A 27,010-nucleotide genomic window follows, 5' to 3' on the forward strand; every position below is an offset into this window, starting at 1 on the left:
TATAAAATGGTCCAGCCACTGTGGAAGACTGTATGGCAGTTCCTAAAAAATGAAACACAGGATATCATATGATCCAGCAACTCCACTGCTGGGCATATCTCCAGAAGAATGGAAAGCAGGGTCTTGAAGAGAGATTCATTTGTACACCCACATTCATAGCAGCATTATTCTCAACAATCCAAGTGTCCAGTGGAATATTATTCAGCGTTGGGAATGAAGGAAATCTTGTCCCATGCTACAACATGGATGAACCTTAAGGACATTATGCTGAGTCAAACAAGCCATTTCTAGGCCAGGCACGCTGGCTCACACCTGTAATCCCAGCACTTTGGGAGGCCGAGGCGGGCAGATCACTTGAGGTTAGGAGTTCAAGACCAGCACGGCCAACATGGGGAAACCCCGTCTCTACTAAGAATACAAAAATTAGCCAGGCATGGTGGCTGTAATCCATGGTGCGTCAGTAGTGCCAGCTACTCAGAGGCTGAGGCACGAGAATCGCATGAACCCAGGAGACAGAGGTTGCAGTGAGCTGAGATCGCACCACGACACTCCAGCCTGGGTGACAGAGCCAGACTCTGTCTCAAAAATAAATAAATAAATACGCCATTTCTGGCCAGGTGCACTGGGTCACACCTCTAATCCCAGCACTTTGGGAGGCCGAGGCAGGCAATATGGTGAAACCCCATCTCTACTAAAATTACAAAAATTAGCCGGGCATGGTGGCCCATGCCTGTAATACCAGCTACTCAGGAGGCTAAGGCAGGAGAATCACTTGAACCCGGGAGGTGGAGATTGCAGTGAGCCGAAATCATGCCATTGTACTACGGCCTGGGTGACTCTGTCTGAAAAAAAAAAAAAAAAACCAAATAAGCCATTTCTGAAAAGCCAAATACTGTATGATTCCACTTATGTGAGGTCCCTCGAGCAGTCAAATTCATGGAGATGGAAAGTAGAAAGGTAGTTGCCAGGGGCTGGGGGGAGGGGAAACAGGGAGTTAGTGTTTCATGGGGACAGAATTTCAGTTTTACAGGATGAAGAAGTTCTAGAGATCTGTTACACAAAAATGTAAATGTACTCAACCCTACTGAAATGGACACTTGAAATGGCTAAGGTGGTAACTTCTGTGCTCTTTACTACAATTAAAAATAGAAGAAAAAAAATTTTAAGTAACCAGAAGCTGGAGGATCTAGAGCATGGGGGGACTGTCACCCGCAGGCTGTCCTCACAGGAGATTTACACTGGGGAAGGGAGGGATAGAAGGCCAGAGGACAGCAGGTGCCTGGGGTGCACCTCGTCACCTTTCCTGACACCCCCAAACCACCGACAGCCCTTCCAGGGGGCGAAGAGACCTATTCCCTGCATAAAAATCAGCCCCCAGCACCCACCACCACAGAGCAATGTGACTCAGCCCTGCAATGGCAGGGTAAATGTCCCAGATGAAAAGAATCGGGAACGACAGCTTGTGGTCACGGACCTTAAATGGATGAGGAGTGAGCGCAGGAAATGCTGTCTGTTAGTGAATGGACTGGCCAGGATGGATTGCAGGCTGCTTCCAGCCCCTGTGCCGGGCTCCCTGTGGTGGCAAGACGCCCCCCTCCCCAATCCCTGCACCCTCTCCCTTGGCAGAGCACCGCCTTGGAAACCCGAAACTCCACGCTGTCCTGGCAAGTTCCTTCCGGGACTCACGTTCTGCCCCTAAATCCCACCCACCGCTGCCACATAATAGATCTCCCGTTGCCCCCTCCCTAATGCAGATGATTGACAAGCCAGTCTGACAGGGCCTGCTCACAAGGGCTCCCTCCCCCAGGTTAGAATCCAGGCAAGGTACAAGGCCCACCACCATGCAGTCACAGGCCCTGTCCCCAGGCTCCCCGCCATGCACATAGCCACGTCCAGTGACACCAAACTCTACCGACTCACAGTGTCCAGTGGCTGCAAGTCCCACGCTTTGCGTATGCTGTTCCTTCCCTGCCTGGAAAGCCCTTCTCAGCCCCACTCCCCACCTCGCTTCCGGCTGAAATTCCTCGACTGAAGGAACCCCTGCTCCTTCAGGAAGCCTCCCGAGCATGCAGCCCACCCCCACACGCCATCTCCACGCTATCGCCACACCACCAGCTGACCAGCATTCTTCCTTCCCTGGGCCTTCCCTAAGGTCGTCCCCTGTCACCTTGGGGATAGTACCACAGCTAGCCGGCCTCTCCGCACAGGCTGCACGTGCAGGTATCTGAATGAATAAGCACTCCCCAGACGCATCTTCCCCTGCCAGACTGAACTCGGACCCCTGCCACTGGGTTCTGTCCCCTGCTCCACTTTCCAGCCCAGGACAGTGGCCTGAGACTTAACATGACGCTCGCACACTCTGGCCAGGCGGGGGCTCGTGCATCCATTAAATGAAGAACTTGTGTTGCAAAAAGATCCAAGGCTGCAGCCCTGGTGACTCATGGTCCAGTCCTGATGGCTGGATTCTACCCACTTCCTCCTCTGCTTCAGGTCAGGGTCACGGTGATACACACACGGCCCCTCCTGTTTACCTGCCGCCTGCAGGCCCGAGCTCATGAACAGCCAGGCAAAAGCCTTTGCCCTGAAAACTAGAGTTTCACAGACGTCATCTATGTATCTACTGCAGACTATGGCAGACATCACCTTGAGAAGGAATGACACATGCTTCAGAACATTCTCTCCACTCTTCCACCCACGATATGACCTTACTGACTAAGACCGTGTGCCAGGTGTGGACCTTTCTGGACCCCAGCTCCTCTTCCCCTCTCTTGCCCCTTTGCTGGGGCCCCGACACCCTCCCATCTGAGGCTGTGCCCTGCCCCAGGACTGACCTGTCCTTTGAGACTAGGAAGCCCTGGCTGAACAGGTAAAGTGGCTCAAAGTCAGCCTACCCTCAGGGAGCAGACTCTACAGGGGCAAGCTGCAGGAACAGCCCCGCTCGTGAGTTCAAAGCCCGTCTCACAGCTTACCCTCTCCAAACCTCGGCCTCCTCTCTCCTCAAATGCGTGCTGTGAATACTGAAGAAAATCGTGCCTGGCCACCTGCAAATGTTCTGAGTAACAGGCACTGTAATGGCTCCAGGATCATTGCTGTCATTATTACCCTACCAGTCCTGTGGGGAGGGCAGGTGCGGGTTCTACCATCTCATCTTTGTTCCATAGCAAGCCCCCCAATCTTGCATTCCAGCTCCAGTAACTCGATCCTTATCTACGTCGGGTGACTGACTGAGTCTCTGCCCAATTTTTCTGCTCAGTTCCTGGGCCCTGAGACCAGAGGCCCTCCATCCCTCCCTGCCTTGTAAGCCACCCAGCAGTGTGCCGGGCCATCTCGCCAGCTGGCTGGCTGCACAGCCAGGTTCTGCTGGCCGGAGACCACCAGCAGCTTGAAACCAGCCAGGGTGTGAGTATTTAGACCAGGGAAAACAGCAAAGCAGACTTTTATTTTTGTTTCTTTTTCTTTAATTTTCCCCCAGGCAGCTAGTTTGCCAGTATCTCCTCAGTCATCCCAGAGCCAGAGCCCCACTCATTGGGCCCAAGTGGCAGCTCTGTGCCCAGGCCTGGCCACCCCCTAGAGAGCCTGTGTCTAGGAGGCGGCTGGCCTGCTGGCCCCTGCACACTGCAGAGCTGGGCACCTCCAGAGCCCATCCTCCACACTGCCCTGCCTGCACCACACTGGCGGGCCTCACAGGGACTGCAACCGTAAATGCAGCGGAACCACTTGCCCCCAACCCCGCCCCACCGAGCCTGGGGCCTCTCCAGGGTCAGGGCCGACTCCAACAAAGAGCATTCTCAAATGCCACCAGGGACACCTTCCAGACAAAGCTGATCCAGTAGCATGCTGGCTTTGAATCCAGGTCAAATACCCAAGATGCACCTTTTTTCCTATTTTGTTTTCTTATTATTTATTTATTTATTTATTTATTTATTTTTGAAACAGAGTCTCGCTGTCACCCAAGCTGAAGTGCAGTGGTGTGATCAGGGCTCACTGCAGCCTCAACCTCCTAGGTTCAAGTGATCCTCTCACCTCAGCCTCCCAAGTAGCTGGGACTACAGGCCCATGCACCACCACCACACTGGATAATTTTTGTATTTTCTGTAGGCACAGGGTTTCATCATGTTGCCCAGGCTGGTCTCAAACTCCTGGGTTCAAGTGATCCTCCCACCTCGGCCTCCCTAAGTGCTGGGATTACAGGCATGAGCCCTGCGCCCAGCCCACAATGCACTCTTAAATGTTGCTGGAGTCAGAAATTTTGTTCAGAGTAAATCACCAAGGGGAGTCTGGGGTCCTGGCTGCAGAAATGTCGTTTCTGCGTCAAAAACAACCCGCAGCCTCTGTAAGAAGCCCTCCCTGCAAAACCCCAGTAAGCATTCTTGAAACAGTGAGGGCGGGCCCTCCACCCTGACCCACCCATAAAGCCGTGCTGGGGCGGGCGAGCACACACTTGGGGAACCCACCCTGGAAGAACCAAGGCAGGCACCGGAAGCCCCCAGGGAGGGTTTTCTGATGCTGCTATCAATGGGCTCATCCTCAGCTCTCAGGAAAAAGTCAAGAGTCCTGAGTGACATAGCCCCCCAGGGTCCCAGAAAGCTAAGGATTCATGAACATGTGCTGACTGTTAGAAGTGAAAAGGCCTTAGAAATGCTGGACGATGGGCCGGGTGAGGTGGCTCACGCCTGTAATCCCAGCACTCCTGGAGGCTGAGGCAAGCGGATCACCTGAGGTCAGGAGTTCGAGATCAGCCTGGCCAACACGGCGAAACCCCATCTCTACTAAAAATAGAAAAATTAGCTGGTGTGGTGGCACGTGCCTGTAATCCCAGTAATAATCCCAGCTACTCAGGAGGCTGAGACAGGAGAATCGCTTGAACCAGGAAGTGGAGACTGCAGTGAGCTGAGATCGTGCCACTGCACTCCAGCTTGGGCGACAGAGTGAGACTCTGTCAAGAAGAGAAGAGAAGAGATGAGATGAGATCCTAGATGATTAACACTCCCAGAAAAAGCCAAATGTAGCATCCATTCATCTCTGCCTGCTGTCCAAACCACACGGAAGTGATAGTAAGGGAATAAAAGTGGGGGCTAAATCCACAAAGACAAAGAGACCACAGAGGAAAAGATAAATGAAGGATCTCATGGTGACAACTAAAGACAGTCTACGTGACAATCCCAGAACAAAGAGGGTGCATAACACATGGCACTTACCACTATCACCAAATTTTAATAGCGCAGCCTAAATTTCAGTTTTAGTGTCCTTGAAACCCAAGGAAAAAAAATATTGATCTTTATTTTTCTATGTAGAAACTCCCACTTACAAGTCTGGGCTCAGTGTTTTGTTGCTACAGTGATATTTTTCAACCATGTCTTTTTAAATGTTTTCATTATGAATCCCCAAAATATAGTTTGTCAGTAAACTTGAGGTCAAACAGCAGACTGATTTTAAGATGTGTTCAATGAAGCAAAAATGCCAGTATTTACCTTTTTAGAGGGACAAAATGGTCAAAACTCAGTGAGAGTGGAGAAAAGAAAAGGAAAGAATAAATGAAAGCAGAAGACAAGGAGAAAAGAGGTGAAAATAGGTGGGCTAAGGAGTAAAGGAACTGGGAGAAAGGACCGAAGGTGTCAGGAGAGCTTGGTGAATGACAGGCACTTCCTTCCAACGGCATGGCGCTAAAACCACACTGGATTTGCTGCATTATCCTTCAACGTCTCCTCCCCGACTCCCTCATCACTCACCCAATTATCTGCTACCCCGACTCCTCCCTTGCCCCCCGGTCCACCCCAAAAGGCTATGGCCCAGGGAGCATTGGGAGGGTCCCCCAATTCCAATCCCACCCTCAAGGCACTGTGGGAGCTCAGGCCCCGACTCAGGACCCCTGAGCTCTGATCCCGCATCTTCCCCGTCTCAGTTAAGGGACCTGAGGGACACTTTTCACCCTAAATCACCTAAGCCTCAGTTTCCTTAGGATAGCAGGCAATGTCTCCCAGGGCTGCTGTGTCGAGAAGGAGGATAGAGGTACTGTTTTGCCCACAAACATGCTTCCTAAGCCTTTGTAACTTGCTAATTTCCTTTGATACTTCCATTGGCCCTAAATAAGCTTTTCTGGTGTGTCAACAGGCCCTCTTTGAACTCCTACTTTAGGATAAAATAGCCTCCCACTCCAAGTAACTCTCTACCCTTTAGAAATGCCCTGGACTGCTACCCTAGTGGATTCTCCCTCTCCCCGCCCTGACACTGAAATCAAGAGCGATAGAGCTGTGTTTCTGATTAAACACGGAGGATCTTCTCTGCCCCTCCGCAAAGATCTCACTCAACTGAGAGTACCTGGGTGGGGAGACATAAATCCATATAAACAAGTAGAAAACAAACAGGCTGGGGAGTGATTTCCAGACCATCGGGGGAGCTGGAGAGCAGGCTGGTGCAGTGGCTAACCAGGATAGAGAAGGCGGGCTTGGCACCCGGGGTGGGGACCAGCAAAGAGCAGGGAATCTGAACCACCCCTGGGAGGGCACTGAACGCAAAGGGATGCGCAAATCCCTATAAACAACAGGAAGACACCCCCTGCCCCACCCCCACCCCGGCTTCCCAGAGCAGCAGCAGGCAGAGCTGGAAAACCCAAGGCTGCAGGGGACACGTCTCCAAACACTGAACCAGGAGAGAAAGAACACAGGACTCGTTGCTTACCTGAAGGGCCTAAGAACACTGTCTGGGGATAAATTAGGGATTAGGCATGGAGAACATCGAACCTACCACAGGTAAACAAAAAGAACACTCGCCATGTCCAAGAAAAGCAAGACGTTACACGAAAACAGAAACATAGTCCCCACATAGCAAGTGGCTCAGCTGCAATATTCACATAGTCACAATAATGTCAACACTGAAATCTGATTTAAACAAAAGCAATTCTACTGGAGGACCCTGGGGGGAACATACAGGGGAGTGGGGGAGCAGCCAGTAAGTTAGAAGTTCATCTCCCGCAGAAGGACGTCCATAGGGAATGCAGAATTTATTTATTTATTTTTTTATTTTATTTATTTATTTTTGAGACGGAGTCTCACTCTGTTACCCAGGCTAGAGTGCAATGGCGTGATCTCGGCTCACTACAACCTCTGCCTCCCAGGTTCAAGTGATTCTCCTGCCTCAGCCTCCCAAGTAGCTGAGATTACAGGCGCCCGCCACTATGCTTGGCTAATTTTTGTATTTTTATTTATTTATTTTGAGACAAAGTTTCGCTCCTGTCGCCCAGGCTGGAGTGCAATCGCCCAATCTCGGTTCACTGCAACCTCTGCCTCCCAGGTTCGAGTGATTCTCCTGCCTCAGTCTCCTGAGTAGCTGGAACTACAGGCACCCGCCACAATGCTCGGCTAATTTTTGTATTTTTAGTAGAGACGGGGTTTCGCCATGTTGGCCAGGCTGGTCTCGAACTCCTGACCTCAAGTGATCCACCTGCCTCGGCCTCCCAAAGTGCTGGCATTACAGGCATGAGAGACTGCGCAACAGCCCAAAACCTAAATGTTTTGGTCGGGGTACACCACACATCCAGAATTTGAGGTCAGAATGTTAAAACTGTCTAAACCTCCTATGGTTCACCTCTGGTGCTGCTGGAATGGCAGTATTGTTTTGGATCCAACACATTCAGCTTATTCATTACACTGGGAATAAAAAATATCAGCAGAACTTATTTGGGGAGAAATATATTAAATAAAAAATGACAATATCAAAAATACCAGTGAACCTCAAAAGTTGCAGATTCATTAGTTTAAAATGTGCCTTTCTTCTACAGATGCATTCCATAACAAACGATGCAGAAGACATGCTCAGAAGTGATGCCATGAACAGAAATATTAAAATATGTGTTTAAATAAGCTTCCGCCGTTAGCTATTCACTGCTTACTCAATTAAGCTAATCAAATGCAGATCACAGTGTCAGGGTCAAAGTCTTGTGCTTGCCTGGACTGGAATGCCAAGTAAAAACACATGCTTATTAGATACCTTTGATCATGTCAAAGGTGGTTATTTTGCAAAGTCAATTAAAATATCTTTGCCTTGCTATGACTGCAACTTCCTCTTCAGCTAAATTTACCCTTAAGACTTTTCCCTCTTACGTGCACTACTGTTTTTACCGGGATGAATATGCCTTAGATTTTTTTTTCTTTTTAGGCTTTCATAGTGCTTCCGTCGTTCATTTCAGTGACCACATTATTGCTTCATAGGCAGCAAAAAAATTTGCTTCCCCAAAGAGTGTCCTTCCCTCAAATCCATTTCATTCTTGGGCTGCTCGGATGGTAAAGTAGGCTGCGTGTAGAACTGGGATCGCACTTTTCGGAGTGTGCCGCGGTGCCCCAAGGCCACTTTCACTGGAGCGGACAAGGGGTCACGCGGACGCCTCTGCAGGATGCTCGGACACTGCGCCACGGCCTCACCCGCGCCAGTGGAGGGGGGGGTTAGCTCTTATCGTGGGCTCGCGCCTGGCTGCCCCGAGAGGGAGCACCGTGGGCGTTTCCCAGGCTCTCCCCCGCCACTGGGCAACGGCTCCGCACGCGCCCCGCACCTTCCGCAGGGCGCGCGGCGCTCGGTGGGTTTGCGGCTGCGAAACCCCACACCTGGCGAGCCCCACGGACTGCAGCCCCGCAGTGCGCTGGCCTGGGACAAGGCACCAGACATGAGAGCCCGTCTGGGATGCACGGCACCACTGGGACCCTGCTCTCACCGCGGCCCACCCCGCCAAACGCCCCCGCCCACGGAGCCAGCGCAGGGCGCGCCACCACCTCCCCGGCGCAGGCCATCGGATACGCGGCCGGCCCCACGAGCCGGCGGGGCTGCCTCGCCCTGACCTCCGCGGCGCCCGCACGTACCCACGTCGCCCAGGAAGCAGCCGTCCGCCGCCCGGGGCTCCATGCGGCTCACCGGCGGCCGCGCGGCGACTCTGGGCGCCGGGACCTGGGCCGGGCCACGCGGGGCCGCTGGGCGGGGCCAGTCTGCGCTGGGCCGCGCGTCGTCCCGAGGCGACCGAGCCGGGAGTTGTAGTTCCCGCCGCCTTGGCGAGGTTCCCGGAGAAGCTGTCCCTGCGTCCCGACTCCGCTGTCGCTGCGACTCCGCTGTCGCTGCCACCCCGCTTCGCCCGTCGCGCCGAGGAGTGTGTGTGCTTGCATCTGCAAACCGTGCGTCCCGTGCACAGAATGCGTCTGGTGCAAAACGTGTCCTGTGCACTTGGCCTATGCAAACGTGTGTGTCCGTGTGCAAAACATGCATCCCGTGCATATGTCCTGTGCAAAACATGCGTCCGTGTGTAAACATGTATCCATTGTAAGCATGCTTCCCTGTGTCCCTTTGCAAAGCATGGATATGTGTTTCCATGTGCAAAACATGTGTCCTGTACAAAACATGCATCCTGTGCAACCGTGTCCTGTGCAAGCGTGTGCAAAACATGTGTCTATGTGTAAACATGTATGTATTGCAAAGGTGTCCTGTGCAAGCATGTGTCTGTGTGTCCACGTGCAAAGCATGCGTCTGGCTTCCAGAGTTCACTTGCATTGTACTTATGCTGATGATGCTCCAGAGTACTCGAGATCCCCCATGCTTTAACTTTCAAGAACCGCTTCCCACCAGAGCCGGTGTTCATAATCACTGTTTCTTTGATCTTTCAAGATAATAATTTCAAATCGTTCAAATCAATTTTTTAATGCCTTTTCTTTACGGGTGGTTTTTAATCCAATGTTCCCCTAAGCCGCTAAGCAAATGGAAGGTGGGGCACAACCTAGCAGAAATGAAAAACCTGTTTCCTGTTTCCCAAATAATACCCAGTCAACAATTGAGTAAGGGATTTTTATTTTATTGATTTATTTTTACAAAGCAGCTTCCCAAGTTTAGAAGGTTTAACCTTGTGAAAGTTCACTGTAGCCCTGTCAGGAGATTCGTCACTCACCTGACCTGTACTGAACCTCCATGCAGAAGTTAGTTTGGGCTCAAAAGTAAAAATATCAAGAATCATCCAGTCTGGAAATAAGTGAGGACTGGCAGAGCAGCCAGTTTGATCTCTCACACTACAAAGCTTCTGGGATGACCCAGGTCTCCATCTTCAGTCCAGACCGAAGGCACTATACCTAGGAGACATTGAACCATGTCTTTTGGAAAGCAGAGCCCCTGGAAATGTGGAGCCCCAGGCCTGGGAATGCAATTGCAAGCCATTTGCACTGGGCATTTAGAGCCTTTTTGCCACTTTCTACCAAAATCAGGCTCCATTTTTCTTGCCGGTTTTCTGCACTTTTTACTAAATGTAACAGATTTTTGTATCATTATATCTACCATGGATGTTATGTTTTCCCCTGTGGCAATGTCGTGTTTGTATGATTGCATTTTCTTCAATATTTCTTCCTGGACAAAGTGTCATCTAAATTTTAGTATGATCATGTAGAACATATATATATATATATATGAAATATATATGTGTGTATATTCATATGTGTATGTGTGTTATCCAAGTGTTTCCTAAACATATTCATAAGCAAGTATTTGCTTATTATTTGTTTTTCCTCCATTCTGTTGCTTGACCAAAATATTAAAAGATTTCATTACAGAAAAAGCTTTTCAAAGTTTACATATATATTCAGAAATGCATTCCCTGAAAGTATTTCCTTTTTCTTCAATATTTAGAATGTATTTCCCAGCAAGAGCCAGAAAATATATATTATTCTGTTCTGTTCTGTTGTTGTTGCTAAGTCTTTGAGTCCCATCTGGAATTCACTGCAATGTATAGAATGAAAATATAGGAGCTCAGTTCATTCTTTTCTAAACTGAAATCGAGTTTTTCCAAAAATATTCATTAAATAGTAATCCACTTATCTATTTTTGTGTTAATCTCTTTTTATTGCATGTTGGTTCCAATTACCTTTTGAATCTATTGTAAGAACCTCTATGATATTGATAAAGTTTCTATTACTCATTTAGCAAATATTTGCTGATTACCTAGCCTAAGGTCTGTGATTTTTAAACTAACTACTACATGTGGGTTTTTTTCGTTGTTGTTTTTTGAGACGGAGTCTCACTCTGTCACCGAGGCTAGAGTGCAGTGGCACCGTGTTGTCTCACTGCAACCTCCGTCTCCTGGGTTCAAGCAATTCTCTGGCCTCAGCCTCCAGAGTAGCTGGGATTACAGGCGCCCACCACCACACCCAGCTGGTTTTTAAAATATTTTTAGTAAAGATGGGGTTTCACCATGTTGGAAGTAAATGTCATTTTAGAAGATCATAACTTTTGTATTAGCATTTTAAAATCTGATAAGACCACTATTTGGAAAGTGGTGTAGTTAGGGACCCCCCACACATTGTTAAATGAGATGTGTTAACCCCTGGTTTTTCTAATAAAGACAGTCTTCATACCACATTTTTAGAGTCTCCTAGGTCATAAGATACTCTTCTTTTGAGTCCAAAATAAATAGCTTGGGTGAGGACTAAATTTGCAGGAAATCCAATTCTATTTGCTTGCATAAGCCATTTTTCCTAAACTTACTAACTCGAGAAATCAAGGTTTTGTTAAACACGTATATTTCTGGGTTTCTCCTGGAGATTCTGGGCTCCAGGGAGAGACAGGGGAGGCAGCCCTATAATTTTTTTTTTTTTTTTTAACCATTGCTGCAAGTTTGGCAATCACTGGTATAACCCATCCTCCAAAGGCTGTGAGGAAGCATTTCATTTACAATTTATATTGACTGATTCTTTTCCTAAATATAAGAGTATTGAAAAATATATAAGGTTCTTCAAGTTTTGGTTCCTCTCTCCAATCTTCTTGCCATTGTTAATTTTTCAGAGGCCTTAGGAAGTTGCTGGGTGCAGTGGCACACACCTATAATCCCAGCTACTTGTGAAAATCGCTTAAACCCAGGAGTTTGAGACCAGCCTGGACAACAAAGTGAGACCCCATCTCTAAAAAAAATTAAAAAAAAAAAAGCCCTTAGGAAGTTGTTTTTGGTAGCTTGTCTGTTTTTATTTGTAGCAGTGGCAGACAGAGACTGTAATGGGCTGACACCATCTTGGCTGGCACAAGAAATCCTGATCTGATTGGATTTAAGGAAAACAAAGTCATCAGTTTAGGGTTTTCTCCAGCTCAAAGACCAGGCCAGGGACCAGAAATCTTATATGGCCACCCTGCAAGAAACCCTTATCTCTCGTAGCCACACAGCCAAGATTTCTGAAAGCTAAGCTCAAAGTATAAGCTTGCAGGTGACTGAAACAATGCAGATTCCATTCTCAACTCTACAGAGTCTCTCATGGTAAAGGTAGAGAACTAATTGGAAAGGAGTGGGATGCTGAAAAATGGAATGGGAGCAAATGGGCAGATTTTCATGAAGCTGAAGACCTTAAACCCCTGAATTCTGCTGAGCCTTCTTTGGCCAGTAGAAGGAATCCACCTGTGCTTACTCAGAAGGTTAATCTTGCCTGATGAATCTATGATGGCCTCACCAGTGGAAGCTGATTTGCAAAGAGCTGTGGATCCTCCTCAGGATCTACCCCCCACCTCACCTGTCACTGCTTCTAGACCTGTAACCCAGACTCGACCTGCCCGGCCCTGAAAGGTAAGGTTCAGAGGGGTTTGAGGCCTAACAAGGCACAACACACAGCATAAAAGTTGCAAGATTTTTGCCAAGTGACCTTGGCAGAAATCTGTAGAACTTATATAGGAATGGATCAAAGGGATACTGGATTAGAGTGGAAGGAAAATAATGTTGGATCAGGCCAAAATTTTTAATCAGGTTTACTACATTGCAATTCTAAAGTCAGTTTGCTTGTTCAAATGACTAGGCATGTTTCTACAGGTGAAATGCCAGAACTTTCTCAGTGAACTTTGGAAAAATGTCTCCTAAAGGCTTAGAAGGCTAGAGTAGATGTTTCGTGTAAAACCTGTCCACCCATCGCCTAACTCTGGCTCTCAGAATCTGAAGAAAACCCCCTCACAAGACTGAGAAGTCCATTTGTCGGGACGGTGGGGGAGCGGGGGCGGGGGCTTCTTAATCCTTGGGGAGTCTAGGCCGGTAATGATGGTGGGGAAGATGCTGTCATTAAGCTTTATGCCCTGAATTCACTGGGAATGATAGAATCTGATGACTGAGTGGTGGCACTTAATTGCCAAAGCCAATGTGGGACCAGCTGCCGTCGTGGGCAGCAAAACTGGCACAGTCATCAAGATGGTCTGTCCTCAGAGATCTTGGGCAATGATTAGTCAATGACAGCGTCCCTAGAGCTGAAACACGTGGCAGCCTACTGAAGCCTTACTTGATTTTTACAGGCAGGAAAGCTCTAGGTCTAGTGAAGAGCAGTAAAGAAAAAATCATTTTAATAGGGAGTTTCAGCCTCCCAACCAATTCCTACAGTTAAGTCAGTTCACAGACCCAGAGTTCCTTGAATGAAAGAGGGTCCAGGTGCACCTGAACTCTGAGCCACAGAGTTTGCACTGTAACTCGTCCTCCTGACCTTCCCAAAGAATCTCATGGATATTTACTAGGTATATTGACTATGCACTGAAGAAAGGGAAATAACAAGACTACTCAGCAATTGCGGGTCAATGGCTCTGAACTGACACTAATTCCTGGAGAGCTAAAATACCACTATGTCTATCAGACAGAATAGGAGTTGATAGAAAAAATGATCAGTCGAGTTTGGGCATAGGTTCATCTCAGATAAGCCAGTGGGTTCTTGAATCCTGAGTTATTTCTTCAGTTCCAGAATGCATCATTTGAATATATATACTAGAAACTGGCAGAGTCCCTACATGGATTCTCTGAGCCAAGCAGAAGGCACTGAAACTGCCTCTATCTACCAAAATAGGAAAAAGCCATTTCACATTGCTGGAGGAATTGCAGAGTTTAGTGCTACCATTAAGAACATAAACCACCGTGCCTGTAATCCCAGCACTTTGGGAGGCTGAGGCAGATGGATCACGAGGTCAAGAGATCAGGACCATCCTTGCCAGCATGGTAAAACCCCGTCTCTACTAAAACTACAAAAATTAGCTGGGTGTGGTGCCGCAAGCCTGTAGTCCCAGCTACTTGGGAGGCTGAGGCAGGACAATCGCTTGAACCCAGGAGGTAGAGGTTGCAGTGAGCCGAGATCACGCCACTGCACTCCAGCCTGGCAACAGAGCAAGACTCTGTCTCAAAAAAAAAAAAAAAAAAAACGAAAAACAAACAAACAAACAACATGAAAGATGCAGGATGGTGACTCCCACTGCTCCCACCCACCCCATTTCCATTCAAATTACATAATTTTGCCTGTGCAGAAGACAGGCGGTTTCTGGGAGAATGACAGTGGATTATTATAAACTTCATCAGAGGTGAAGCTGCTGTTTCAGAAACGGTTTCATTGCTGGTATTCAGCTGTTGGTCTGATGAATGCTTTCTCTGGCTACATGGTTACACGTGGTTAGTAAAGACCATGAGGAACAGTTTGCTTCCAGCTGGCTGGGGCAGCAATTCACCGTCGCTATCTCACCTCAGAACTTTATCAACCTTCCGATTTTATGTCATAATCTGATCTGCAGAAATCTTGGCTGCCTCTCCATTCACCAGGCTATCATTCCCATCAAGTGTTTTAATCATACCAAGCTGATTGGATCTGATGAGCAGGAATTAGTGTCTACTGTCAGCATTTCAGTAAGACGCATGCATGCCAGAGGGTAGGACTGAAATTCAAATTTCGAGTGATCTGGGGCATGTCAAGATACCCCTCCCAAAGTAAAGGGAAGGGGCTGCATCTGACCCCTCCAGCCACTAAGAAAGAAACACGGCACCAAACAGGCTTCCTTGGATTTTCAAGGCAACATATAACTCATTTCAAATGTTTTTCTCTTTTCTAATATAAGCAGCCATTGGCTGTCACTGGCTCCCTATTTTCAGCTTCTCAAAGTCTCAGGTGTGTGTTTGGCTCCATGGTGAAGAACATCAGCTTTCCTGCTAGTTAGTCATGCCAATGAGGCTGGACATTGATAAAGCGGACAAAGGCATAAATTTCCCTCTAATCACTGCTTTAGCTGCATCCCACAAGTTCAATGCTATTATTTCGTTTTCATTCAGTACAAAACATTTTCTAACATTTTTTAGGACCTCGTCTTGGATCTGTGGCTTATATAGACATGTGTGTTCTAATTTCCAAATATTTGGAAATTTTCCAGATATCATCTTGTCATTGAGTTCTAATTTAATACAGAATCTATACATAATATACTCTATAGTATTTCAATCCTTTCAAATTTATTAAGATTTATATTATAGTGCAACATATGGTCTGTCTTACTGAATGTTCCCTATACACGTTAATAGAACATATATTTGGCAGTCAGGTGAACTGTCTATAAATTTTAGTCAGGGCAAATTGTTTGACAACATTACTCAAGTCTTCTCTACCCTTCTGATTTTCTATATTCTTCTATAATTTCCTGAGAGACTGAGGCCAGTTTCCAGCTATGAATCTGAATTTGTGTTTTTCTTTTTCAGTTCTGTCACATTTTTCCTTATGTTTATTGAAGCTTTTTTACTAAATTCATACACTATTAATACTGTATCTTCTTGATAAATTGACCCTTTGATCATTACTAAATGTCCCTCTTTGTCTCTGGTAATATTTTTGCTAGAAAGTCTACATTGTCTGATGTAAATATGGCCACTTCAGCTTTCTTACAATTAGTGTTTGCATGTATGGATTTTTTCATTCTTTTGCTTCCATCCTGTGTTTTTTATATTTACAGCACATCCCTTCTACCTCACCTATACTTGGAATCTGACAGTCTCCACCCTTTTTTTTTTTTTTTTTTTTTTGCAGAAAGGGTCTCCCGATGTTGCCCAGACTGGAGCTTAGTGGCTATTCATAAGCACTATCCTACCGCACTACAGCCTTGAACTCCTGGGCTCAAGCAATCCTGTTGTATTAGGTCTGTTTTCTCACTGCTATAAAGAAATACCTGAGACTGGACCGGGCACAATGGCTCATGCCTGTAATCCCAGCACTTTGGGAGGCCGAGGCGGGCAGATCACGAGGTCAGGTGATCAAGACCATCCTGGCTAACACGGTGAAACCCCGTCTCTACTAAAAATACAAAAAAAAAAAAAATTAGCCAGTCGTGGTGGCGGGTGCCTTTAGTCCCAGCTACTCGGGAGGCTGAGGCAGGAGAATGGCGCGAACCCAGGAGGCGGAGCTTGCAGTGAGCCGAGATCGCACCACTGCATTCCAGCACGGGTGACAGAGCGAGACTCCATCTCAAAAAAAAAAAAAAAAAAAAAAATACCTGAGACTGGGTAATATATAAACAAAAGAGGTTTATTGGCTCACAGTTCTGCAGGCTGTACAGGAATCATGGGTGGGAGGCCTTAGGAAACTTATAATCATGGCAGAAGGTAAAGGGGAAGCAGGGAAGAGAAAGAAGGGGGGAGGTGCTACACACTTTTAAACAATCAGATCTCGTGAGAACTCACTATCATGAGAACAGCAAGAGGGAAATCTGCCCCCATGATCCAATCACCTCCTACCAGGCCCCTCCTCCTCCAACACTGGGGATTACAATTCGACATGAAATTTGGGCGGGGACACAAATCCAAACCATATCACCTCCTGTCTCAGCCTCCTGAGTAACAGACTACAGGCACGCACCACTGTGCCAAACTTGTGATGTATTTTTTAAAGAAATTCTAGATTTTGCTGATTGCATCCTTGTGGTGTCATGTAATGTGTTCTTTGTTCCCCATATTTTCTGTACACTGGAAGGTGGATCTATAGTCTAGATGCTTAATTAGATCCAGGTTTTTTGGTAAGAAGACTTCATAGATTGTAAACTTCCTATTGCATTAAATCTGGAAGCCTATGATGTCTGGCTTTCCTTCTTTTTGTGATAATAAATTTGATGAGTTGGTCTAGGGATGATCAAACCGATCCATTAAAATAACATTTTTTAAACTCTTTTAACACCTCTCAGGCCGTGTGCTAAGAAATTATGGTATATACATGATCACATTTGATCCTCATATTAACCCTATGAGGTAGGTCCTGTTACTATCTCCATTTTGCAGATAACAATACTTAAGCACAGAGAGGCTCAATTACCTGCCCAAGAGCACCCAACCAGTGAGTGGCATAATTGGAATTGGAATCCAAGTGGTCTGGCTACAGAGCCTCCTTATGTTTACTAAGCCATACATAATACATGATCCATGTGTATGACTGAGTTCCAATAAAACCTCATAAAAACTTGGGAGGCTGAGGCAGGAGAGTGGCATGAACCCAGGAGGCGGAGCTTGCAGTGAGCCGAGATCACGTCACTGCACTCCAGCCTGGGCAACAGAGCAAGACTCCGTCTCAAAAAAAAAAAAACAAAAAAAAACAACAAAAAAAAACACACTCATAAAAACAGGCAGCAAGCCAGATTTGGCCTAGGGGCATAGTGTGACAACCCCTGCTTTATGGCATTAATTCCACTCTTTATACATTCCATCGATGTTTTCAGTTCATCCTTAGCTCTTAAAAGTTTTGCTCTTTCTTGTAATATTACAGCACATGACCTTTTTAGGTTTTATTTTAAATTGACACAATAATTATCTATATTTATGGGGTATGGTATGATTGTTTGATACATGCATACAATGAGTAATAACAAAATTAGGGTAATTAACATATTTATCACCTCAAACATTTATCATTTCTTTTTTTTTTTTGACCAGGCTGGAGTGCAGTGGCACGATCTCAGCTCACTGCAACCTCTGCCTCCCGGGTTCAAGTGATTCTCCTGCCTCAGCCTCCTGAGTAGCTAGAACTGCAGGTGCACACCAGCACGCCTAGCTAATTTTTGTATTTTTAGTAGAGACGGGGTTTCACTATGTTGGCCAGGATGATCTTGATCTACTAACTTCGTGATCTGTCTGCCTCAGCCTCCCAAAGTGCTGGGACTACAGGCGTGAGCCACTGCACCCGGCCTGTTTTGTTTTGTTTTTTTGAGACATGGTCTTGCTCTGTCACCCAGGCTGGAGTACAGTGATGTGATCTTGGCTCACTGCAACCTCCACCTCACTGTCTCAAGAGGTCCTCCCATGCCCAAGCAATCCTCCCACCTCAGCCTCCTGAGTAGCTGGGACTACAGGCAAGTACCACCATGCCAGCTTAATTTTTCTATTTTTTGTAGACATGGGATTTCACCATGTCACCCAGGCAGGTCTCAAACTTCTGGACTCAAGCAATTCACCTGCCTTGGCCGGTCAAAGTGCTGGGATTACAGGCATCAGCCTGGCCTTAGCTTTGTTCTTTTTGATCAAGATAGTATTGGCTATTTGTGAACTTTTGTGGTTCCATATAAATTTTAGGGTTTTTAATTCCATTTCTATGAAGAATGTCATCAGTATTTTGGCACAGATTGCATTGAATCCATAGATCCCTTTGGGTAAGCATGTGCCTTTTGGCTGGAATTTCTTCTTTTGTTTTCTTTTAAGTATAAAGATTAATTTCAGTACTCTTATATTAGTTTGATAGTGTTAGAGTAATTAATGTTGAAAGTTAAATAGTGTCTATCATCTAATTTTAACTGCAACACAGGTACCTGAGACACCAATAAGAAAAACCAGTTCCTGGGCCCCCACCCTTACCTAGTTAAAAAGAACTTCAAGGCCAGGTGCAGTGGCTCACGCCTGTAATCCCAGCACTTTGGGAGGCCAAGGCAGGCAAATCAGTTAAGGTCAGGAGTTGAAGACCAGCCTGGCCAACATGGTGAAACCCTGTCTCTACTAAAAATATAAAAATTATCCAGGCATGATGACGGGTGCCTGTAGTCCCAGCTACTTGGGAGGCTGAGGCAGGAGAATTGCTTGAACCTGGGAGGCAGAGGTTGCAGTGAGCCAAGATCATGCCACTACACTCCAGCCTGGGCAATGGAGTGAGACTCTGTCTCAAAATAAATAAATAAATAAATAAATAAAATAAAAAAATAAAAATAAACTTCAGGTGTGGGGCCCAGCATTTGCATTTTTAGTAAGATTACAAGAGTGCTGTTATGTTCTCTGTGAAGCAAACAATGAAATAAGCCAGGGTTAGGAGTGCTCCCCAAAGGCTTATTGGGCAGTGTGTCAGTTTCAGTACTCCAAGAAGCAGACACCAAGATGGGCTAGATGTGCAATAGATTTATTAGGGAAAATTCCATGAAGAATAAACGGGGAGGTACAGGGGTATTGTGGGAGAATGCACAGATGGAGATAAAAGCCTGGTATCTGTGAAGGAAGAGCAATAAGGAAGGTCTGAATATAAGGAGTCTCAGATCACAGCTCAGGTCTGAGCGTAGCTTTGCCAGGCTGATGGAGAGTGCCTGAGCAAAGGTTGCCCATTGGAGGGTTCAGGCAGGCTTGGACCAGCACTCGTATCCCTGCTGTGCTCAGCCACTGTCTGGGAACATCCTGGAGGAAGTGTGAGAGGCATGCTGGCTCCAGTGGAGTGGAAGTTGGAATCTGAGTCAACTCTGCTCCCAGAGCAGTTTCTCTTTAGAAAGATCACTTCCATCACTACCACAGTCTACCTTCTTCCACCAGATAAATCTATTTCTCCGTACATATTTAGGGGAGCAGTTTCTCTATGATTCCCAAAAGCCTCTCATTGGGGAACTTAGAAAAAGAAGGTCAGTGGTACAAATAGGATCTGTCTCTGCAGTTAGTCTCAGGGCTTCAATGGGCATTCATCCTCTTCCTCCTCCACCATATTTTAAATTTTCCTATCCCTCTCAGCTATCACCTCAATAAGTCTTCGTGGCTCACCTTGTAACATGACTCAAACCTTGACACTCGAGGGGCCTGAACTCATAATCGTCATAGATTTCTAAGGCTGGAATTGCTGTCTGTGTCATCAACAGTTACAATGGGACAAGGGAGTACCAAGAGGCCCCCAAGTGCACCCCTGGATTGTACAAGTGTTCCTTCCCATGTGCAAAGACAGCTCTACCTCCTCCTACCCATCGGCAGCAATCACTACTGTCAAGAAAGTCACAGCTGTTCGCGCTTGCTACTGCCTGGACGCAAGAGTCTAAGTGCCCTGGCAGCAGCTTTAGCTTGGGATTTGAAGGGCAGGTACTGAGTCTCCTGAGAAGAGGACACATTTTAGGATTGTTTATTTAATTTTTTCTTTTTTTTTTTTTTTTCTGGCACATGTGAGACACCTTTTTTGGAGACAGACCAGGATCTCCACCCTGGCAGAACTTGGGAGTTTGGGAATGGATGTCTCCCCGTGGAAGTGATAGGAATTGGGGCCACTTCTGCTCCATCTCCACCTCCAGCTTCCCTCACCTCCTTCATGGCCTTCTCCTAGTTGCAGATATTATGTAGAACCCTCACTAGCTGCCTATTTATTTTGGAATACTGTGTCCTATCTGCCCTCTCTAAGGGCCAGGCCCCGTGGGCTGCCTTTCCACCTCTGCCAGCCATTAGAGTAATTGTGAGCTCCAGCTTCTATCAGACTCCGCCTGCCTCTGTTACCTTAGATCCTGCCTGCCCCTGGAGACCGCCTGCCTCTAGTACCTCAGCTCTGTGACCACCTCTCTTATTATGAGCTCACACCTGCATAGTCATCACTTCTCCTGGGTTAACTCTGGTGAAATCGTCACCATTCAGGCCACCACTTGTTACCAAGATCTGTCCTATACCTCACATCCCTCTTGGAATCAGCCCCTTTTTGCCATCAGGACCGTGAGTGACCCAATTCCAAAACCCCAGCTGGCCTTCTCTTTTCTTGGACCACTCTTAGTATTTACTTGTATCAGTTCCTGGTCTCTGAAAAGCAGACACACAGGCGATTTATTGGGGGAAATGTCTGTAAAGAATAAACCGGGAAGAAGCAAGAGTAGGCGGGGAGAGTCTTAGATTGTGGTGCAGGCCCGACACTTGTGCATCGAAACAGGGAGGAAGAATTGGGTAGGGAGAGTCTCAGACCACCATGGAGCTCTAGGAAAGTCTCAGCTGGGAGATGTGTGCCTCAGCATGAAGATTCTCCATGAGAGAAGCCCTGCTCTGGGCAGGAATGGCCCAAACTCGTCCTCCACCACACTCAGGCCCTGGCTGAGAACAGCCTGAGGGCAGCAGATTTCATCCCGCACTTCTCTCCACATCCATAGCGCTTATTTTTTAAAAAAATTTCTAAACACAGAACTTTGTTTATATTTTTCTTATGGCATTTTTTGGAGGAAGTCCCGCAGTATTGCTAAGTTTTATAAATTAGGCAATGGGATACTCTTAAAACAGAGACATTCTTGGTTTCTTACTTATTATTACAGATGATTTAACCCCTTTTACTCTTCCCCCATTTTTATACACACACATTTTCTCTCCCTCATACTCCTAATATAACGCATGTGTATGTGTATGTTGTTGAAGAACTTGGGGTTATATTTTTGATAGATACAGAGATTAAAAATGATGCAGTTGCTAATTTCAAGAAAAACAAAATTTGTACAAACGTTTTTTATGGCTTAGCTGTAAACACACAATAAAAAATGATGACGTGACTATATAGAAAGCATGGAGGAAAGCAAATGTACAGTTGCAGGGTGTTGCCTGAAATAGCTCTGTCCTCATTAGCCATTTTAGGAAGATTTTATCTAAAACTGAGAAGTCAGCTGGAGACAGTAGCTCATGCCTGTAATCCCAACACTTTGGGAGGCTAAGGCAAGAGGATTGCTTGAGTCCAGTAGCTCGAGACCAGCTTGGGCAACATAGTGAGACCCCCATCTCTATTTAATATAGTAATAAGAAGAAGGAAATTGAGAAGTCAAGAGTGGCAGGAAAAAATAAGTGAGTAAATAGCAGAAGAAACAGCTAAAAGATTTGGAAGTGCTTGTCTCCAAGGAGGAATCAGGTAGAGGACAGGACAGAGGATAGCTCCATATTATTTTGTGTCAAGCAGTCTTGTCGTTCTCTTGAACTTTTATTTCCATCTTAGTTATTAAAATTGTATAAAGTGGAGAATAAGAGTAGGATTGTCAGGAATTGGAGTTTTCCCCTCCAACTTTCTCATTCTGCAGATATGGAAAGCCCAGAAGGAGGGAGTCTGTGTATTCAGCACATGGATTTCCATTCTCTGAGTCACACTAAGTGTTGGGAATACAGTCATGGACAATGGTTGCTTTGAAATCCTTTCTGTTAGATCTGACATCTGGTCACTCTTCTGGACAGTTTCTGCTGCTTGTTTTTTTCTCATTGTATGGGTTATACTTTCCCATTTCTTTGCATGCCTCATAATTCTTGATTGGCAACTAGAGTTTAGATAATAAATAGACTCAACTCTGTGTAATATTTCCCCACACACATAGTGTTAAGCTTCTGATCATGCTTCTCATGATGACACAACTTTAAATATGCCCACCATCACTCTGGTACGACAGTGGCATTGGTAGAACTCTCTTTCTCTGAAATAGATATTAGGTCTTTATACGTCTATATCTACTAAATAAATAACATCCTGCACTTAAAAACCTTGCTATAAAAAATACAGGCCCTGATTGTCTCACTGATTAATTATATTAAACATTTATGAAAGAAATACTGCCAATTTAAATCAAAGTATTTTGAAAATTAAGAGAGGAAAGAAAACTTCCCAACTCATTGGATGAGGCCAGAGTTACCTTCATACCCAAACTAAAGACTTCACAAGAAAAATAAAACAGAAACATAGACCAATATCTCGTATGAATACAAATGCCAGAATCCTTAACAAAATATCAGCAATTCATATCCAGTATAATATATGAAAAGGATAATGAATCCAGAATAAATTGGGTTTATCTCAGGAATTCACTGTTGATTTAACATTTGAAAAATCAATTGATGTAATTTACCATATTAATAGATGAGAAAAGAAAAACTATATAATCATCTCAATAGATGCAGAAAAGCATTTGACCAAATTCAACACCCATTTATGAGAAAAACTTCCAAAAAGTAGGAACAGAAGGGAAATTCATAAATCTAAAAAAGGGTACAAAACACCAAAGCTAACATTATGCTTAATGGTTACAAACTAAATGCTTTTGCACTAAGATGAGAGACAAGACAAGGATTTTTTTTTTTTTTAAGTCAAGGATATTTTATCTCACTCCTTATATTGAACATTACATTAATGGCCTTAATGCAATAAGGAGAAAAGAAATACGAATTAGAAACAATGAAGTAAAACTATTTTTATTTGCAGACAATGTCCTAAAAAAGCATAAAGAATGCACACATGTGCAAACAAATAGCTACTGGATATAATAAGTGATTTTAGCAAGCTACAAGATATAAAGTTAATATGAAAAATCAATTTTATTTCTATATACTAGCAACAAATTATTGCAAAAATTTTTAGTACTATTAAGAATAACATCAAAAACAAAGAGATAAATATGACAAAATATGTTCAAGAGCTGTACACTGAAAACTATAAATATTGCTGAAGGAAATTTTTAAAGACCTGAATAAGTAGAATTTGACAATAGTAAGATATTAATTCTCTCCCACATTGATATGTACATTCAACACAATCACAACCAAAATCCCAACAGGTTGTTTTTGAGGTAGAAAATAAGCTGGTTCTAAAATGTATACAGAAACTTAAAAGACTTAGAATAGATGGGCCGGGTGCAGTGGCTCATGCCTGTAATCCCAGCAGTTTGGGAGGCGGGTGGATCACCTGAGGTCAGGAGTTTGAGACCAGCCTGGCCAAAATGGTGAAACCCCATCTCTACTAAAAATATAAAAAATTAGCCAGGCGTAGTGGCGGACGCCTGTAATTCCAGTTACTAGGGAAGCTGAGGCAGGAGAATTGCTTGAACGGGGCTGGGGGTGGGGGGCGGAGGTTGTAGTGAGCCAAGATTGTACCACTGCACTCTAGGCTGGGCAACAAGAGTGACATTCCGTCTCAAAAAAAAAAAAAGACTTAGAATAACCAAACATACTTGAAAAAGAACAACATTGTATACTACGCAAATTCAAACCATGACACACCCTGCAGAGTGGCTACAATTCAGAAGTGTTGGCAGGGATGTAGACGAACTAGAATTATCTTTGTGGAACTGTATAACTCAGTAAAACCAGCTTGCAAAAAGTTTGAAATTATCTGCTAAAGTTGAACATATGCCCTTGTTATTGCCACAATAATGCCCTATAATAAATCACCCCAAACTCCGTTAGCTTATGATAACAGCATTAACTCTCAGACCCCTTGATCTTCAGGATGTCTAAGACTCTGCTAATCCAAAGTGTGTTGGACTGTGGGTTGGTGTCACATCTGTTCCACATAGGTTTGTTCTGGAGACTCAGGCTGAAGAGACAACAGCTATGCGAGATATTTTCTCCACATATGAATCACCTGAGCACAAGAGCCAAATCAAACGGCACGAGCACACTTAAGAATCCTGCTGTGTCATGTCTGCTAATATTCTATCAGCCAAAAGACCTCTCTTAGACCAAGCCCAACATCAATGAAGTAGAGAAGTAAACTTGGCCAACCGTGGGGAATAAGGGCATAAATATTTGCAGAAACAAAAATCCAAATTATCATGTCTAGCATTCCAAAATCCCAATCCTAGGTTTTCATCCAACAGAAATGAGCGCCCATGTACACCAAGAGATATAAATAAGAATGATCACAAAAGTATTATTTATAATAGCCAAGAACTGGACACAGCCCAAATGTCCATCAATAATACAATGGGTAAAGCAAATATGTTACATTCACGCCTACATATACAGCAATGAAAACGAAAGAACAAGTACACCCAAAAACATAGTGAGTCTCACAAGCAGGCACAAAATTAGTCACTTTATATACAGTTCAAACCACAAGCAAACTAAATGATAAAGTTTCAGGGTGCATATTTAGTTGGCAAACTTTCTTTTAAAAGCAATGAAGAGAGTACCATGGAAGTCAGAATAGTGCTTAGGCTAGGGAAGAGGGGTGGGGTACTGGCAATGTTCTATTTCTTGATGGGGGTGTTGGTTTCACGAATATTCGCCTTGTGATAAATCATGGAGTTGTACATTCCGATTTTGTGCGCTATTAAAATGTTGTTATATTTCACTCTCTACTTCCACAGTCAGCCTTCTTCTGTTCTTGAATAAGTTTCATTTCACTTCTCAAGTCCTTTGCACTTCCTTTTCCTTTGCCTGGAAAGCTCTTCCTCCATGTATTCCAAGCTTTGGTTCTATCAGTTTTATCTTTAGAGTTTGACCTCAAATGTGCCCATTTCAGTAAGATCTTGTAGTTCCACTACTTCTGTCCTTGGCCTCCAGCCCCCAGTCCCATCCACTAGCATTTCCAGTGAGTTTTCACACCATGTATTGTTATCTGAAATTCTATTTTGTTGTTGTGGTGATTTACCTGTGTTTGTCACTCACCTCTGGAATAAATTCCATTATAGGCAGGGTCCTTATCTAGCTTGTTCATGATTGTAAAACCAGTGTCTATTACAGCACCTGGTTACAGTAAACACAATGACTGAATCTCTTGGTATTACCAGCACAGTGCTTGACTCACGATACATGTTCATTAGCACTTAATCTCTCTCATTGGTACAGTCATATGTCACTTAATGTTTCAGTTAACAACAGACCACATATCCAACAGTGATCTTATATGATTATAATAGAGCTGAAGTGTTAACTATTGCCTAGTGATGTTGTAGCCATCTTAATTTCATACAGCAACACATTACTCATGTGTTTGTGGTGATGCTGGTGTAAATGAATCTACTGCACTGCCAGTCATATAAAAGTACAGCACACACGGCCAGGCGCAGTGGCTCCACTGTAATTCCAGCCCTCCAATGGGACAAAATGGAGGTGAAGACAATTATGTCGATGATCCTGACCCTGTGTAGGCCTAGGTTAATGTGTGTTTGTGTCTTAGTTTTTAACAAAAAAGTTTAAAAAGTAAATTAAAAATTTTTTAAAATAGAAAAAAACTTACAGATTAAGGATATAAAGAAAATATTTGTGTACAATGTGTTTGTTTTAAGCTAAGTGTTATTACAAAAGTCTTAAAAAGTTTTTTAAAAGTTTTAAAAAGTTAAAAAGTTACAGTAAGCTAAGGTTAATTATGAAAAAATTTTTAAAAATAAATTCAGTGTAGCTTAGGTGTACAGTGTTTATAAAGTCTACCAGAGTGTACAGTAATGTCCCAGACCTTCACATTCTCATTGCTCACTCACAGACTCACCCAGAGCAACTCCCAGTACTGCAAGCTCCATTCATGAGAATGCCTTACACAGGTGTACCATTATCTTTTATACTGTATTTTTATTGTACCTTTTCTATGTCTAGATATGCTTATACAAACACTTACCATTGTGTTATAATTGTCTACAGTATTCAGTACAATAACATATAGCATGGGTTTGTAGCCAGGAGTAATGGGCTATGGCTTATGGTGTAAGTATGTAGTAGGTTACGCTTCCAGGTTTCTATGGTGTTCACTCAAGGACCAAATTGCCTAATGAGGTATCTCTCTCATGAGGTGTCCCTACAGTTAAATGATGTTTGCATGACTATTTATCATGGGCAAGGATAAACCTGACTTTATTGATGGTTATCTTAGCTCTCTGTGCATGTGTTATAAATTTCTAGAGATGCTTTCCTTGGGGGTAACAGCCACACCTGCTATATGGATTAAAACAAGGGCAAGATTTCGAAAATGTCGCATTTGGGCCAGACAAATAAACTGTTCTTGCAGCAACACCTGCGGAAGGAAACGCTGAGAAAGGAGAAGGCGCTCGAAGGCGACCACGTGGGCCACAGCCACAGCACTATAGATCAGCCGAGAGAGCTTCTCCCGCCTCTTCCCAACGGCATCTTCCGCATCCTGTTAAAGGTCGGCAACGCGAGACACCACGCGCTCGCCGGGATCGGCCGCCCAATCAGGAGCGAGCTGTGGCCTTACGCCTGCGCAGAGGGGAGACGCGAGCGCCGCGTGGACGCTGACCTCGGCCCGCGCCTGCGCCTTGGTTTCTCCTCGGCGATTGGTTCCCATCTCTGAGGGGG

At 45.0% G+C, this 27,010-nt stretch overlaps 1 protein-coding gene across 18 annotated transcripts in view; it reads right to left on the reverse strand.

The window, feature by feature from the left end:
- ASB13 (ankyrin repeat and SOCS box containing 13) overlaps positions 1 to 9,261 on the reverse strand; it is a 63,242-nt gene extending 53,981 nt beyond the window's left edge. For all 18 annotated transcript variants that reach the window (XR_010127388.1, XR_010127385.1, XR_010127374.1 and 15 more), the window contains exon 1: positions 8,850 to 9,261. Coding sequence is in view for 1 of the 18 variants with exons in the window: in XM_063669503.1 (XP_063525573.1) it covers positions 8,850 to 9,255 (406 nt within the window). In the remaining 17 variants the exon portion in view is untranslated. The remainder of the gene's footprint in view (positions 1 to 8,849) is intronic.
- Between the last annotated feature and the right edge of the window lie 17,749 nt (positions 9,262 to 27,010).

The sequence above is a fragment of the Pongo pygmaeus genome, chromosome 8, assembly GCF_028885625.2.
Source record: "Pongo pygmaeus isolate AG05252 chromosome 8, NHGRI_mPonPyg2-v2.0_pri, whole genome shotgun sequence".
Classification (NCBI taxonomy): domain Eukaryota; kingdom Metazoa; phylum Chordata; class Mammalia; order Primates; family Hominidae; genus Pongo; species Pongo pygmaeus.